The sequence below is a fragment of the Daphnia magna genome, linkage group LG1 (genome assembly GCF_020631705.1).
Source record: "Daphnia magna isolate NIES linkage group LG1, ASM2063170v1.1, whole genome shotgun sequence".
NCBI classification, from domain to species: domain Eukaryota; kingdom Metazoa; phylum Arthropoda; class Branchiopoda; order Diplostraca; family Daphniidae; genus Daphnia; species Daphnia magna.
In genome coordinates this window covers 16959887-16973587 of record NC_059182.1, presented here as the reverse complement: position 1 = coordinate 16973587, position 13701 = coordinate 16959887, and the positions used below count along the sequence as shown (strand labels likewise).

Below are 13701 nucleotides of genomic sequence, written 5' to 3'. Positions count from 1 at the left end.
AGTTGATGTTCAGCTGATGATATGGAGAGGAATCCGGAATAATGTGATTACGTAACGTATAGGGAAACCATATACATTGTATGGGAGACAAAGGCGTGGGAGGGGGGGGGCATCAAAATCGGGAGGGAACAGGAAATCAAATACAGGGAGACGAATTACAAGAGGAGGCAATTGTTACAGGACCAGCACACATCCAAATTAAATCGTCATGGCAAATGAAATATACAAGCATTGCGGCACGATGCGTTTAAGTTAAACTGAGTTTACCTGTATACAACCAGGAAACTTATATTTATCATGAAGCTGGCTCTGATAATGGTACACGAAAAGTTTTATTTACATTGTTCGTAAAACATTGTCCTATCAAACATTATAAACTTGTGATGGAACTTATAGAATTTTACAGTATGGAGCTAAAAATGCATTGTGTGTCCCCATTCTACGGGTATGTTAGTATAAGGTTAATATTGATCAACCTCATAAAAAAATTAAATCTCATTTGGGTTATCCTTTTCCGCATCAGCGGGATGCATAGCGATATGCAGCGAAGTTTAAAAAATAACAGAGATGCTCTTGTTACCTTGACTCCCCATATGAATCTTCCTGAAAATAATTCGGTTACATGATTGAAAGACGAGTGCCCAAAATGCCATCACAAAGTCCTTTCAGAAAGTCCTGATGAAACGATATGGCCTTTTTAAAGCTGGGGATTATCATTTCATTATGTCGTTATTTCTTGATTTTTTTCCAGATTGGTTGTCTTCATTGCTATACGTGCATCTTACGTGTAGCTTCCGGGAAATCTAACGGGATCATCGACGAGTTGATGTAACTCCGACTGCCTTGGGAGAAAATCGAAAGGGATCAAAACTATGTACTGTCCGCTCTCTATTCAATATTATTATTGCCCTTTTAGGCTAAATTAATCAGTCCTGTGTCAACAAATGTTAACTGCGAATTGCAGGGCTCCGAAATAATATTTCCCTTTAATTAATCAAAATCCGTAGCAAATATTAACGACACCCTTTGTTCTAACACTGGATACATGTATAACCTATATCTCGTTCCAAATTGCATAATAAGGTCTTGAGTTTATTGAAGTATTCATTCCTCAAAAATAAAATTTCATAGACAGACATCCATTTGAGTTGCATTGAATTTGTCCTTCTAGTAGAAAACGTTGGACTTTAAAAAAAAATTTAGTTGGTTGATTGTGAATAATAATAGCCACAGGAATGACAGACGACCGTATACTCAGCAGTTACCTCCTATTAGTCTTTCTTCATTTGTTTTGTGGTCTGGGTCGATTCGCTCACACGTAAGGTAGTGACACAGAGACATTCGTGATGATTAATGTCTAACGTGACTACGCGTGCGGATAATAGCCTGCCAGCTAATAATATAACTTCAGCATTACGATATTGTTCATGTATATACCACTGCTGCGCTGTCTATCCATAAAATCTTTATTTGTTTAGATAAAAAAAAAATGAGAGAGATATATTTTTATTGCTGTTTTTCCTTTTATTTTTTTATTTAGAGCAAAAAGTTGAACGCAAAACAAGCAGAATTGCGTATATGAACGTGAAGAAGAGCGATGGTATATCTGGTTGTTGTCGTGGAAGACACTGGGAAGTGAAATGATTGAATTTCATGCGGAACAATGGATTTTTTTGGCCGTCTTTTGTCCAGCGATGACTTTCCACAATCCCGCAACCTTTCTTGTTTTCACGATTCTTGATGTGAAGCAGACTGTGTTTATGGACTGATGGAGATACATCGACCGTTACCGATCTATTTCACTCGAAACTTTATCCTTAACTTTTTAAAGATTTTATTTGTAGGTTTTCAACAATCGATTCTTTTTTGTACTCTTTCTTGGTATTTATAAGTTTGTGTCTCGGAAATTTTTTAAACAAGACTACAAACTGTATGTACAGTTCGTGATGGATGGCGTCTGGTGATGGACGTCATGTCTGACAATCACCAAAACGAAAAACGTTTTAGCCATTTGGGTACAACATATCTCACATAATTTTTGTTTATTATAATTTGTTTCTTATTTAATATAATTGCTCAGGAGTTAATAGTTTTTCTTTTCATTTTAAAAGACATGCTTGTATCCTACAATTGTGCTCAGAAGTAAAATTTAAAAAAAAAATGTTCTGGGATAACACACCAGTATAAGTTTATACTCGTATAAACTAGCGCGTTTCGAAGAAAACCTTGACAAGTTCTCTGACTTGAGTCAATTCGAATCATCGGCTATATGATTATATGAGCACACATCCGGGAATAAAAGCCTTCAATAGTTATAGTATAAGCTCTAGATGTGGGGTATTTTTTTAAAATAAAATGAACAACCAAGAATGACGTCATGCTGTAATTCTTCGTGTTGTAGGCTATATAAACATCTAATCTGTTGTATTTTAAACTCTCTTTTATGCCCAAGGGTTTCCTAGGTACAAAGGAAGGTTTAATATATACAATTCAATTCAAAGGGGTTTCAATTTACGTAAAATCTTTACGTGCTGCAATTGTGGGTGAATGCACATTCCTCTATTACCTTGAAAAAGCCAAAATTCGGGTCATGGGGTTCAAAAAAGAAATCGCGTTACTCTGCATTTCACCGTTAAATACAAAATTATTAGTGATTCATGACGCATTTGGAATTCAGCCACTACAACTGGGTGAAAGGAAGTTAAGTTTGTCGTATATGTATAAACCGTAAACCATGTATAAACAGACAACAACTTGGTGTCCAACACCACGAACAGCAGCATTCGAATGGGACAGTAAACTTTTCATACAATGTCGCTCTATGAACAGAAACTTAATCACATTACACTGTGAAAAAGTAAACAGTTAAAAGAAGAGGCATCAGCGTACCAACGCTATAATTAAAAAAAAAGGGTACTATGCAAAGTTCCTCCATATACATAGTCAATAGATCTTATCATACATGACAAAAGCAATATACGTGTTACCAAGATGTTATATATACGTCGATTCTTAATATAGAACAGTCAATGACTTGACGTTTGAAGCTATATTATCTTCTCTGAGCGTGTATGCATTTATAGTATCCGCATTTCATGGAGCGCGTGATGCCGCAACTGGAAGCCCTGTTAGACGTTTATAATCCTCGTCCCCTTGGGCGATGGTTGAGGATTCAATCATTATCGATATGAAATACGCTGTATATGAAACCCTGGAAGAAAAGCTGCTCCATAATAAAGCTGCAAACCAAACGCTTCGACCAAAGTTTACTTTAAAACCTCATTACAGCGAAGGATGACAGCAGCCCGTTGTATAAACCCTCAGGGCTTTTGGCAGCATATGCTTTTATGTCACCTTAAAGAAAAAGGAAAAACTCAATCAAGAACTGAGAGCTGAACTGAAAAGAGTCTGTCTAATACTTGACTCACCAAAGTGGGTTGCTTAAAAACGTTGATTGGCTCTATTTTTTAATTAATTATAGCCCAAAGTTCAAATGATTTTTGCATACACCAACTGCTACGATCAATCGATATACTAGGTTAATCTCGTCTGCAACCAGTAGTATACGTCGTGACGTTGTCAACCATAAACAAAGATATAGAGACGTATATATACCGAAGTATTAGTAGTCGGCATATATAGACTGTTCCAAGATTTACTGCGAACGTGTAAAGAAATCGATCGAACGAAGGCTGGTTTAAAGGACTCCTCTTCAAGCGGCCCGCATGACGTTGCTGCGTGAAGACCCATAGACATTTACTCATCTAAGACCTTGTACACGTGAAGATTAGAAATACGGAATCGATAGGGCGTTGGTCGTTTCGTATAATTTTTTATTGTGACGTGAACAATAAAGAGCGTCAGCGCATTTCACGAATCATTTATACATGGAACTGTTTATATCAATCTATTTGTGACAGTGCTATTCGTTTGTCGTGCTGGAACAGGGACGAGCATAACAAATAGTAAGACAGATAACATCCAATTAAGGTGGAAGAAAAATATTCAGCTATTTTGGAGTCTTTTGCTCAAGAACTGAGGGCTTCTTTGCTGGGGCAAAGAGAACAAAACAAAGCATATGGTATAATAGGATTTTGTGGAATATACGCATGTATATGTATCAAAAATAGAAGAATAACATTCCAAAAGTGATAGAGCCTATAAATTGGCTATTGTGAGAGTTTGGATGAAGATCTAGCTAAAAGAAAGTCTACATGTGGAGCTTGGATTTTGTTTCTTGGGAGACAATTTTTGTTTTCTTTCGGATTTACGTGAAAGATGTTCCTGCTTCATTTATCATTTGCCGTCAGATTTTTCAATTTCTACGTATAACCGTTTGAGGAAAGGCGAACAAACGGGAGTTGAAGTTCTATTATTCACTTATAGCAATAATCAATCAACGACTTAACTACCAGAGAAACAAACAATGAAAAAGGAAGAAAAAGTTAGACGGCTCATTAGTTTTTTTTCTTTATTGTTTTTATCCGCTTCTATAAAAATTGAGTGCTTCGTGTAAAATTTGTTCCATGTCAACTCTTCTTACGTGAATGCGAATACGGTTGGTATCGTCAGTTTGCGATAACGAGCTAAGAGGCCAGAATCGGTAATGTTGTACCACCATAACATTTTGTCTGATAGCCTGGACTTCCTTTTCAAGTTTTTTGTTTTTCTTTAGACAATGTTTTTTTTTCAGTAAAAGGTCTTAATGCGTGGAACTTGTTTTTCATTTTATCACAGGTACCTTGTCTATTCGTTATCCAAACATGCACTTTAATAAATGTTTCGTGTACCTTCGTCGACATAAAAACACATATATGCGCACTTTTTTATTTCAAATCCAACATTAAAGAAAATCGAAAAGCGGATTGAGCGTAATTGATTAAAAGAAAAAAGACTTCCTCTTGTTCCAGACACGTTTCCTTTTTTTTTTCAATCGATTGCTGTGTGAGTCTAAGTATATACGTGTTTTCCCGTTAAAATTACGGATGAGTGTCACACTAGGTGCTGGAGCTTATTTGCATAATACGCACCATGATACACAAAGATGTCTCGAGTAACAGAAAAGAAGAAAAAGGGAGATTGAGTGATTCTACAAAATGGATAGCAATCGGTTTATTTTTTTTTTTGACAATCGTGTGGATTTTCGTTCTGTCCAATCGGCGAAATTTTTTCAAGAACCAAAAATTTTTTGGCTCTTCTCCATATAGACGGGAAACCCTCAATAAAGAGAGGGTAAGTTTATGTCAATACGTCGCGTTTTTTTCTGTTATCGAATCAAGTCTTTCTTTCTGTCTCCTTCCGTTCAATTTCCACCGGAACACTCGAGTGGATTGTTAATCTGGAAATTTCCTCTTCTATATCTGAGAAGCGACAAGACGAGAGTTTATGCGAACCTATAATGTTATCGTCTTTTCTAGAACAATGACGGAATCCGTTACACAAAGAGAATGAAATGCTTTCGTCAGCTCATCTGCGTTACGGATCTTAAAAACAATTGTTATCATCGCAGAGGGAATAAATACTTATCAAAACCAAGTGGTAAACTCTCCAACAGAGTGGGAAATTTTTGAAAAGCTCTATTGGCGAAATGCAATAAAACGTCGCAGAAAAAGAGATCGATATTTTACGTAACAGCGTTGGTGAGGAGCGCTGAAGTTGGTGCGGATTGAAAGTTGGAGTTCTGAAACGCCATGCGCATTAGTGGATTAGTGAGGCAATAAAGCTAACAAAGGAAGTTAATAACATTGGAATTTCTGATGCTATTGTATTGATTCATACCGAGGATCGTTTTAAACTTAAAATTGAGTGAAGAAGTTTCTGTTTTGTGTAAAATTGCCCAATTGCCACGTAATAAAACGAACAGCGCTGTAGAATTTAAGTCGATTTAACTCGTTTAATCGATACAGTGCAATCGTCTGATGAAACTCCAAATTAATCCTAGCATAAACGTGCCACCAAGAAAAGGGGCGTTTCCAAAGTTATTTTTCAACACGGGCAAGACTATTTTACAGGTAAAAATAGAAAGAAAATAAAAACACTGGAGAAAGTCGATTAATGATCAAAATATTGATTCATTTCATTTGTTTGAATAATACATCTAGTGTTAGACAGGTCGTTTCATTTTTCTTCACTCGACATCGATTACGATTAAACACTGACAATGGAACTTTAATTCAAAATACCATTACCTTGATATGTAGACTACGTACTGTCAACTTTAAATTAACTGATGATTGCATAATGCTACCCTTGTGACACAATCGTTTTTGATTAAACGAGAGAGTCACGGTGTTTAGTCATACGCTGTTCATCGATTTGTGTCCTTCCGCAGGTTGCATATATATGGTTGAATACGAAATTGACCGGAAATCGAATTCTATTTAAAAAACCTGGTCCACGACTATTTCGTACGAGGCTTTCCCTATTTACTTTTACAATTTTTTAGCCCTTTATGTTGTATGGTATAAATAATCGTGTGCATAGGTTTAACCAACTCAGCAGCCAACTTTATGGAGAAGCAATTCTGAGGAAACTATTGGTTACATGATCTACTTTTCTATGCCCATTTCCCTTCATTTCGTATTCTAAAATGGACGCTACACCCCATTAATCTCTCCAACCTTTAATGCGTATAATGCATCCGCATGAATTATCTGCTAAAAATCGACGGAAGGACATATAGATCAATCTGCTGTAGCAGAGCAGCTTTCGATTCAACTAGCAAAAAAGAATAATTGACAAAGTAACAAGTTTACGAGATTTGTAATGTTACGCTGTCAAAGATAAAGTATGACTTAAGTCCTAAGGTCTCATCTGAGCTGCAATACTCAAAGTCTTACAGGTCCAAGGACATACGGTATTACAAAAATCGAAAGGAATTAACGATACTACGTTCTGAGAAACATAGAAGTGCAAAAGTCGTACTTGTTGGTGTCGTAACAAATGTGCTGAAAAGTTCCCGTATGCCACGTTTTGCTGGAACTTTAGCTGATTCATCAAGAATTTGGTGTTCGCGTCAGCTCTGTAGAAATTTTAGCAAGACGATTATGTTCTTTTGCTTGTTTTAAAATGCAGTTTCAGTCGAATAAACTTATCTATTCGGGTACGTTCTAGAAGACGATGTGTAACGAGGAATGGTTAGTGCAAGGTATTCGCGGATAAATGCATTCGACTATACGGAGATTGCATTTGCAAGACGACGATTTGGAAAGTGCCGCTCAGGTTTCCAGGAAATTCCGGCAAAATTGGACAATTCTCGATTTTAAATGCAAATCGCCAAACGAAAGCTGAAGTAGACTTTCGTGTTAAATATTCTACTACCTCAGCGACCGTGCAATGGTATGGAAGTCGACTAGAAATCGAGCAAACCTACCAATTCAATATGTTAGGAAAAATAATCAGGTATCATTAAAACGGTTAGGACATGTTCTACGCAAAATGACGGAGGACTAACTGTGACATTTGTATTGCAACATTCGGAAACTTAATCCGAATCTGATACGTCAATCAAACGTTCTTCAACTTTCAGTTTCTTCGCCGTTGCCGATGGTGTCGTTGGCTGCTTTCTAGTTGTTTTACTTCGAGTGCTACTGGGTTTCTTTTCCTCGTCCAGTGAAGCCTCAACCTTCATGATAATTTCCTTATCGATGTAATTCGCTCGTTCGTCTGTTTGAAAAAGAGAAACTTAGACTACCAAAAGAATTTTGAAGAATTTTTGCATCATGTACCGAGAAGAAGGTAACTGATGGTGCTGTACGGTGTAAAATGAAAGTCTTCTTTCAAGTAGCCTTCGAGTAACAGATGGGCCAAAATAGATTCACACGTTTCTCTAGGTAGCTTGGCTGATTTTTTGCTATCAGGTAAACGGAGCGAGACTTGCCCAGTGTTCTGCCACGCATCGATCAATTTCTGGGCTGAAAATTTCAAAATGTAAAATGTGAATAATGTGGGAACGCCCTCGGTTTTACGTAAAATAAGAAAGCACCTGTCACGCGTACTTGTTGCTCCTCTGCCCGTTTCAATATCTGGCTGAGCGTGATGAGGTGCTCGGTGATATTCATCTCGGTCGATTTCGATTCTTGACTGCAGTGATCACACATTTTATTGCAAGAGGAAGACTCCCATCGTTCGTCGAAATGGCTTGCTATAACCTCGCGACGGCATCTGATGATTTTCAATGAAAGCCTTCTAATAACATAGTCATTGAAGACCTCAAAATCAATTACATACCTTTCCGAGTCGAGACAGTAAGCGGCCATGGCATAGAGGTTACGGAGGCCAGTTTGTTCGGTAAATACCATGGTGCTCAAGCGAAACAAGTCAGACAATCTCCAATAAACTATGCAGTATGCTTTGAGATCATCTCTACCTGCTCGCCCACTTTCCTTGAATAGATGAAACAAGCGTGAATCAAATGGCTGCTTCTGGTTGCAGCTTATTTACCTGGTAAAAGTTCTCCATCGATTTGGATATGGAATGATGAATTACAAATCTGACATCTGGCTTATCAATTCCCATACCGAACGCAATGGTAGCAACTACAGCCTTCATAAAAATGAATTATTTGTTATCATATTTTGTCTTTAAACAAGGGAAGCAAACAGTTTTGAACCTGGTATTTATTATCCCGCCAGCCCGTGTGAACTTGAGTTCGATCGGAGGGTTCTAAACTGGCGTGGTAAGATGCCACGCGGCATTTTTGTTGTCGCAGATCACTAGCTAATTGATCACAGTCTTTGACGGATGTGGTATAAATGATACCAGATTGATCACGAAATCGATTTTGCAGCAAATGTACCAATTCGTCGATGCATTCCTTTTGCGTGGACGGTTTATTTCTCACCTGTAAGTCAAACGGATGGTTTATAATGACTAAGTTTTGGAATAACAAAATAATTAGAAAAATACTTCATAGTAAAGGTTAGGGCGATTGAAAGATGCTTTGAAAACTAAGCAATTCTTCAAGTTGAGCATCTTTTGCACGTCGGTCGTTACGTTAGATGTTGCAGTGGCAGTGAGTCCAATTATTGGAACGGTTGGGAAAAGAGAACGTAATACCCCAAGAAATTTGTAATCTAGAACAACGAAATTGGTGATTAATGCGCAATGGAACAAAATGCTCGGTCGTTGAAATGAACCAACAGCAGACCTGGTCGAAAATCATGACCCCACTGAGAACAACAATGCACTTCATCAACTGCCACAAAAGCAAAGTGTTTTAACTGATACATTTTTTGAAGTTTCGTCATGAATCTTTTGCTTTTCGCTAGTTTTTCCGGTGTTACGTACAATAATTTAAGGGGGGATTTTGTATCTGTCATGGCCTAATAAGTAAAACAGAGAATATTATTATGTAAATAAGATAACACTGCCATGCTATATTTTGACATACTGTTTGAACCATATTGACTTCTTCTTTGGTTGAACTTGCATTCAGTTTTGCAGCTTTAATCCCTAGTTTCTCCAAACTAGCTAGCTGATCTTCCATTAGCGAAACAAGTGGAGTTACAACAAGAGTTATCCCTACAACAAAATCAATTGGAAATCTTGACTTTAATAGATTACTTAAACGAGAGAGTAGTAAATGAATATCACAGGTTAATTACCATCAGATATTAATGCAGGAAGCTGATAGCAAAGACTTTTTCCTCCCCCAGTAGGCATAATCAAGATGACATCATGCCCTTTAAGAACAGCATTCATGGCTGACAGTTGCATTGGCCTAAACTTTTCAATGTGAAATGAATCTTGAATTGTTTGATACAGTTTGGTTGTCCATGGGAAATCTGAGGTAAAAAAAAAAAGGAAAAAAGAAAAGAAGCAAAAGCAATAGAAGCAGAAGTTCATCAAGGTATCTCACGATACTTGACTTATGATGGATGAGGTAGTATATAACTGACCACTAGTTTCCCAGTCTTGACTAGCTAGTTTCTTTGTAGCTTCTTCGTTTGCTTGCTGCTTCAAAGTTTCTTTCCTCTTCAATAGTTTTCTTTTCTTTTCATTTAGTTTTTGAATTTCTCCCTCTATGTCATTCAATTCTGAATCTATTTTTTTCAATTCTCTCTCTGCATCTCGGAAAAAAATTTTACACAATTATTTTAACGTATTTAAAACAACAGTGATATAATTTTAACAACAAAAACACACCAACAACAAGTTGAGCCATTTTAAAACTGAATGTCAGATGTCGATTTAGCTACTAGGGCAGCCTCAAATTTTGAACATTTTGTACAATAGCCAACCAGAAATTCCCGTTCCACTCCCACCCCCCTTCACAGCATCTGAAGCGAAACATCCAACAATTCTGACTGTCAGAAATCAGAATAACATTAAGTCATTTATAACGATGGCTGCAACAATTGGACCCGTTGCAACAGCTAATGTGAGTTTTTATTACTAACAGTATTAAGTTATGTTATTTAATGTGTAACCATAATTGTTATGTCTTGGTACATATTAAGGAAAGTAGAAGCCCAGCAAGGGTGTTGCCTCCCAGTCACGCCAAGTTAATGTACGATCCCCTGTCTATTTTACAGGCTGAGAACAAGATGCGTAACCTGAAGCTTGCTGGCCATGTCGGTTTTGATACACTCCCTGATCAACTGGTCTCAAAATCAGTCCAGTGTGGATTTAATTTTAACATCCTCTGTGTCGGAGAGACTGGACTGGGAAAATCTACTTTGATGGATTCCCTCTTCAATACCAGTTTTGAATCAAATCCAAGTCCCCATTCTCTTGCAGGAGTCAAATTGAAGTCTCATACATATGAACTTCAGGAGTCAAATGTCAAATTAAAGGTAGCACACACTAAAAATTGGTCAGAAAAATTTGACTACAATGTTTATGTTTTGCAGTTGACGCTAGTTGATACAATTGGCTATGGTGATCAAGTCAATAAAGAAGAGTCTTTTAAACCTGTTGTGGATTATATTGATGCCCAGTTTGAGGCATATCTTCAGGAAGAACTGAAGATCAAGCGCCAGCTGGCTACTTTCCATGATACTCGTATCCATGTTTGCCTTTACTTCATATGCCCAACCGGCCATGGGTAAATTTTACAGCCAATCTTGTTTACCAAAATGAAAAATCTGAATTTTTAAAAAATTATTTTACAGTTTGAAATCACTTGATTTGGTTTGCATGAAAAAGTTGGACAACAAAGTCAATATAATTCCAGTGATTGCAAAAGCTGACACTATTTCCAAACCTGAATTAATGCGTTTTAAGGTATGTGTAGCTTAAACGATTTGTTATGAAACAAAGATGTAACGAAATGTCATATTTAGACCAAAATCATGTCGGAGCTCGCCTCGAATGGTGTTCAAATCTATCAGTTTCCTGTGGATGATGAGACTGTTGCTGAAATGAACCTTTCCATGAATGCTCATTTTCCTTTTGCAGTATGCGGATCAACAGATTTCATTCGCGTAGGAAATAAAATGGTCAGAGCTCGCCAGTACCCATGGGGTACGGTTCAAGGTAACGGTTCATAAAGTTGATATTTCCCAGGTAATGTAATTTGTTTTCTCATCGAGTAGTGGAAAACGAAAATCATTGTGATTTCGTGAAGTTGCGTGAAATGCTTATCCGTACTAACATGGAAGATCTGAGAGAGACCACTCACATTCGCCATTACGAAATCTATCGCCGTCTAAGACTCGAACAGGTAAATATAAATTAAACGTAGTGGGATCTTGTGATTGACAAACTGACAATTTGTGTTGCAGATGGGCTTCAGCGACCTCGATTCAGATAACAAGCCACAGAGTTTCCAGCAAACGTACGAACACAAACGTCAGCTACTTCGCATGGAGTTGCAGCAGAAAGAAGACGAGATGAGACAACAGTTTGTCATTCGTGTTAAAGAAAAGGAAACTGAGCTGAAAGAGGCAGAGAAAGAGGTACATTTCAAAGGTGAAAATTATTAGAAAACTAAAACTTAACTAATCACATTTGCTTTAGCTTCAATCGCGGTTTGATCGGCTAAAAAAAGAGCACGCCGATGAGAAGAGGAAATTGGACGAAGCTAAGAAACGATTAGAAGAGAATCAGAACGAACTAGCTAAACGTCGTCAACAACTTTTGACCCAGAGTACCGGCACGCTCGGTCACGGCACGCTAACCCTTGGCAAGAACAAGAAGAAATAATAACATCGTACAAAATGACCCATACTTCCAGAAAGCGTCTCATTTCTATCACCTTTTCGTATGTATCACCATTTTTTCTTATATTTAGATTCTCAAGTGTATGCCGTTTAAACAAAAAAAACTTTTTACAAAAATTGCTGTCACGTAATTGGTCGTCAGATAAGTGCTGATGGTTTTGTTATCGGTTGATTTGACTAGCTCCCCTTTTTCCTTGTTTCCTATTTCCGATCTACCTGCCAATTATTTTCTCAGTTTTTCCCTTATTTTTGTTAACGACTAGTCTTTGAACAACATACAATAAAGAATACATCCAAATTGGACAGAAATTTTAACTAGCGTTAATGTTTTCGATTTGTTTGCGTTATTTTTATGTCTGAAGCTGGAGTGACAAAAACAATTTTAAATACTATTTTCTGGGTTATCATTTTTACCCTTATTAGTTTAGTTAAGACAAGTTATTTATAATTACCTTAATTAATTATTTAATTACCTTTTGGAAATGGAAATTATAATACGGAAATTTTAGGTGACATTACACTTTAAGTAATCTACAGTATTTACCGGAAGTGCTTGTTTATGTATACGCCTTTGATAAATCGTGAAGCATAAAAGCGTGCTTGATCTTTTATCTCTGTAAATTTGCACACTAAACGGTTATCTTATCGATGATGACCGTTTGGTATGGTTTTTATTGCAGAATCGCTATCATGTTTGAAATGGAAAGACCCCCTTCTGTTCCATCTGCTAGTGAAGCACCTCGCTGAACATACGGATGTATACAATGACAGCTGCCATGGGTCCTATAGTTTCCTATTTTACAGCTCAGTGTGGTTAAAGCCATTTCTTTGGCTTGGGTCCAACAACAGACAGTAGGTGTGTGTTTGCCACACCGAATTCTATTAAATATCTTATCTCGACCCCTTGAATTTAGTGTTTTTCCTTTGCGGTTGATTGACGTAGTTCATCGATCGCTTTTCCCTGACTGCACATAAATATGTTAGTGCCCGAGGTCAGACGTAGAAGCCTTCCTTTGTCAAGTGGTCTTTCGAAAAAAAAGGAATTTCTCCTTACTGCATCTCTTGTAATGGATTCTATCATATTGATTTTTTTTAGAGGAAAGATTCTCTGCAGTACGTCACTTTTCGACCTTGTCATCGGAAATAAGAGTCGATCAATAACACGGAAATCACGCCTACGTACACTTGGGACTGTCTGGAACTTTTGGATGATGTATTACTAAACGGTAACCAATGGGCGTGGGATGCATAGCACAAGTTTATGAAAGAATTGTTTTTTCGTTTAGTTTTTCTTGCGTTCATGTCAAACAAAGTTATCTGTGTCAGTCAATTAGCAGATTATGTCGACATATGTCTAAATAATCACAATGATCGGTTTTTTTTTAGCAATTTCGTGGTGCACTCTAGTGAGTGTCATCTAAACAAACCCATTAGATCTGTAGAGAAACGGTGTCTAGCAGTGTCTTAAAGCTCATGTAGAGAATACCGAGAACACAAAGCATGATGGATGGCTATAACGATATATTGTTTTCTTCCC

General features: G+C 37.2%; 2 protein-coding genes across 3 annotated transcripts; one reads left to right on the top strand and one right to left on the bottom strand.

The window, feature by feature from the left end:
* Window positions 1-6747: 6747 nt before the first annotated feature.
* LOC116926285 (ATP-dependent DNA helicase Q1) lies at window positions 6748-10243 on the bottom strand. Its single transcript, XM_032933128.2, has 13 exons — window positions 10147-10243; window positions 9900-10064; window positions 9606-9785; window positions 9392-9522; window positions 9149-9323; window positions 8908-9074; window positions 8612-8842; window positions 8443-8544; window positions 8230-8384; window positions 7985-8163; window positions 7728-7913; window positions 7454-7665; window positions 6748-7368 (listed from the first exon to the last, which is right to left on the bottom strand). The coding sequence occupies exons 1-12, from the start codon at window positions 10163-10165 to the stop codon at window positions 7484-7486; spliced, it is 1872 nt and encodes a 623-aa protein (XP_032789019.1). The 5' UTR covers window positions 10166-10243; the 3' UTR covers window positions 6748-7368; window positions 7454-7483.
* LOC116926297 (septin-2) lies at window positions 10224-12479 on the top strand. 2 transcript variants are annotated; one of them, XM_032933148.2, is made up of 8 exons: window positions 10224-10381; window positions 10536-10796; window positions 10854-11047; window positions 11115-11226; window positions 11286-11478; window positions 11538-11665; window positions 11727-11900; window positions 11962-12479. In XM_032933148.2, exons 1-8 carry the CDS (start codon window positions 10346-10348, stop codon window positions 12145-12147), a joined length of 1284 nt encoding a protein of 427 aa, XP_032789039.2. In that variant the 5' UTR covers window positions 10224-10345; the 3' UTR covers window positions 12148-12479. The 2 variants fall into 2 exon arrangements, with proteins under 2 accessions (XP_032789039.2, XP_032789031.2); XM_032933140.2 differs by having other exon boundaries at window positions 10245-10381; window positions 10461-10796.
* The last annotated feature ends 1222 nt before the right edge of the window (window positions 12480-13701 follow it).

Excerpts from the sequence above, each read along its gene's own strand:
- LOC116926285 (XM_032933128.2), bottom strand. Across the intron at positions 9,075-9,148 it reads GGGTCATGATTTTCGACCAG|ATTACAAATTTCTTGGGGTA; the intron begins GTCTGCTGTTGG and ends TCGTTGTTCTAG. Across the intron at positions 8,164-8,229 it reads TACTGTCTCGACTCGGAAAG|ATGCCGTCGCGAGGTTATAG; the intron begins GTATGTAATTGA and ends GAAAATCATCAG.
- LOC116926297 (XM_032933140.2), top strand. The coding sequence starts at position 10,346 with ATGGCTGCAACAATTGGACCCGTTGCAACAGCTAAT. Across the intron at positions 11,048-11,114 it reads ATATGCCCAACCGGCCATGG|TTTGAAATCACTTGATTTGG; the intron begins GTAAATTTTACA and ends ATTATTTTACAG. Across the intron at positions 11,666-11,726 it reads GCCGTCTAAGACTCGAACAG|ATGGGCTTCAGCGACCTCGA; the intron begins GTAAATATAAAT and ends TTTGTGTTGCAG.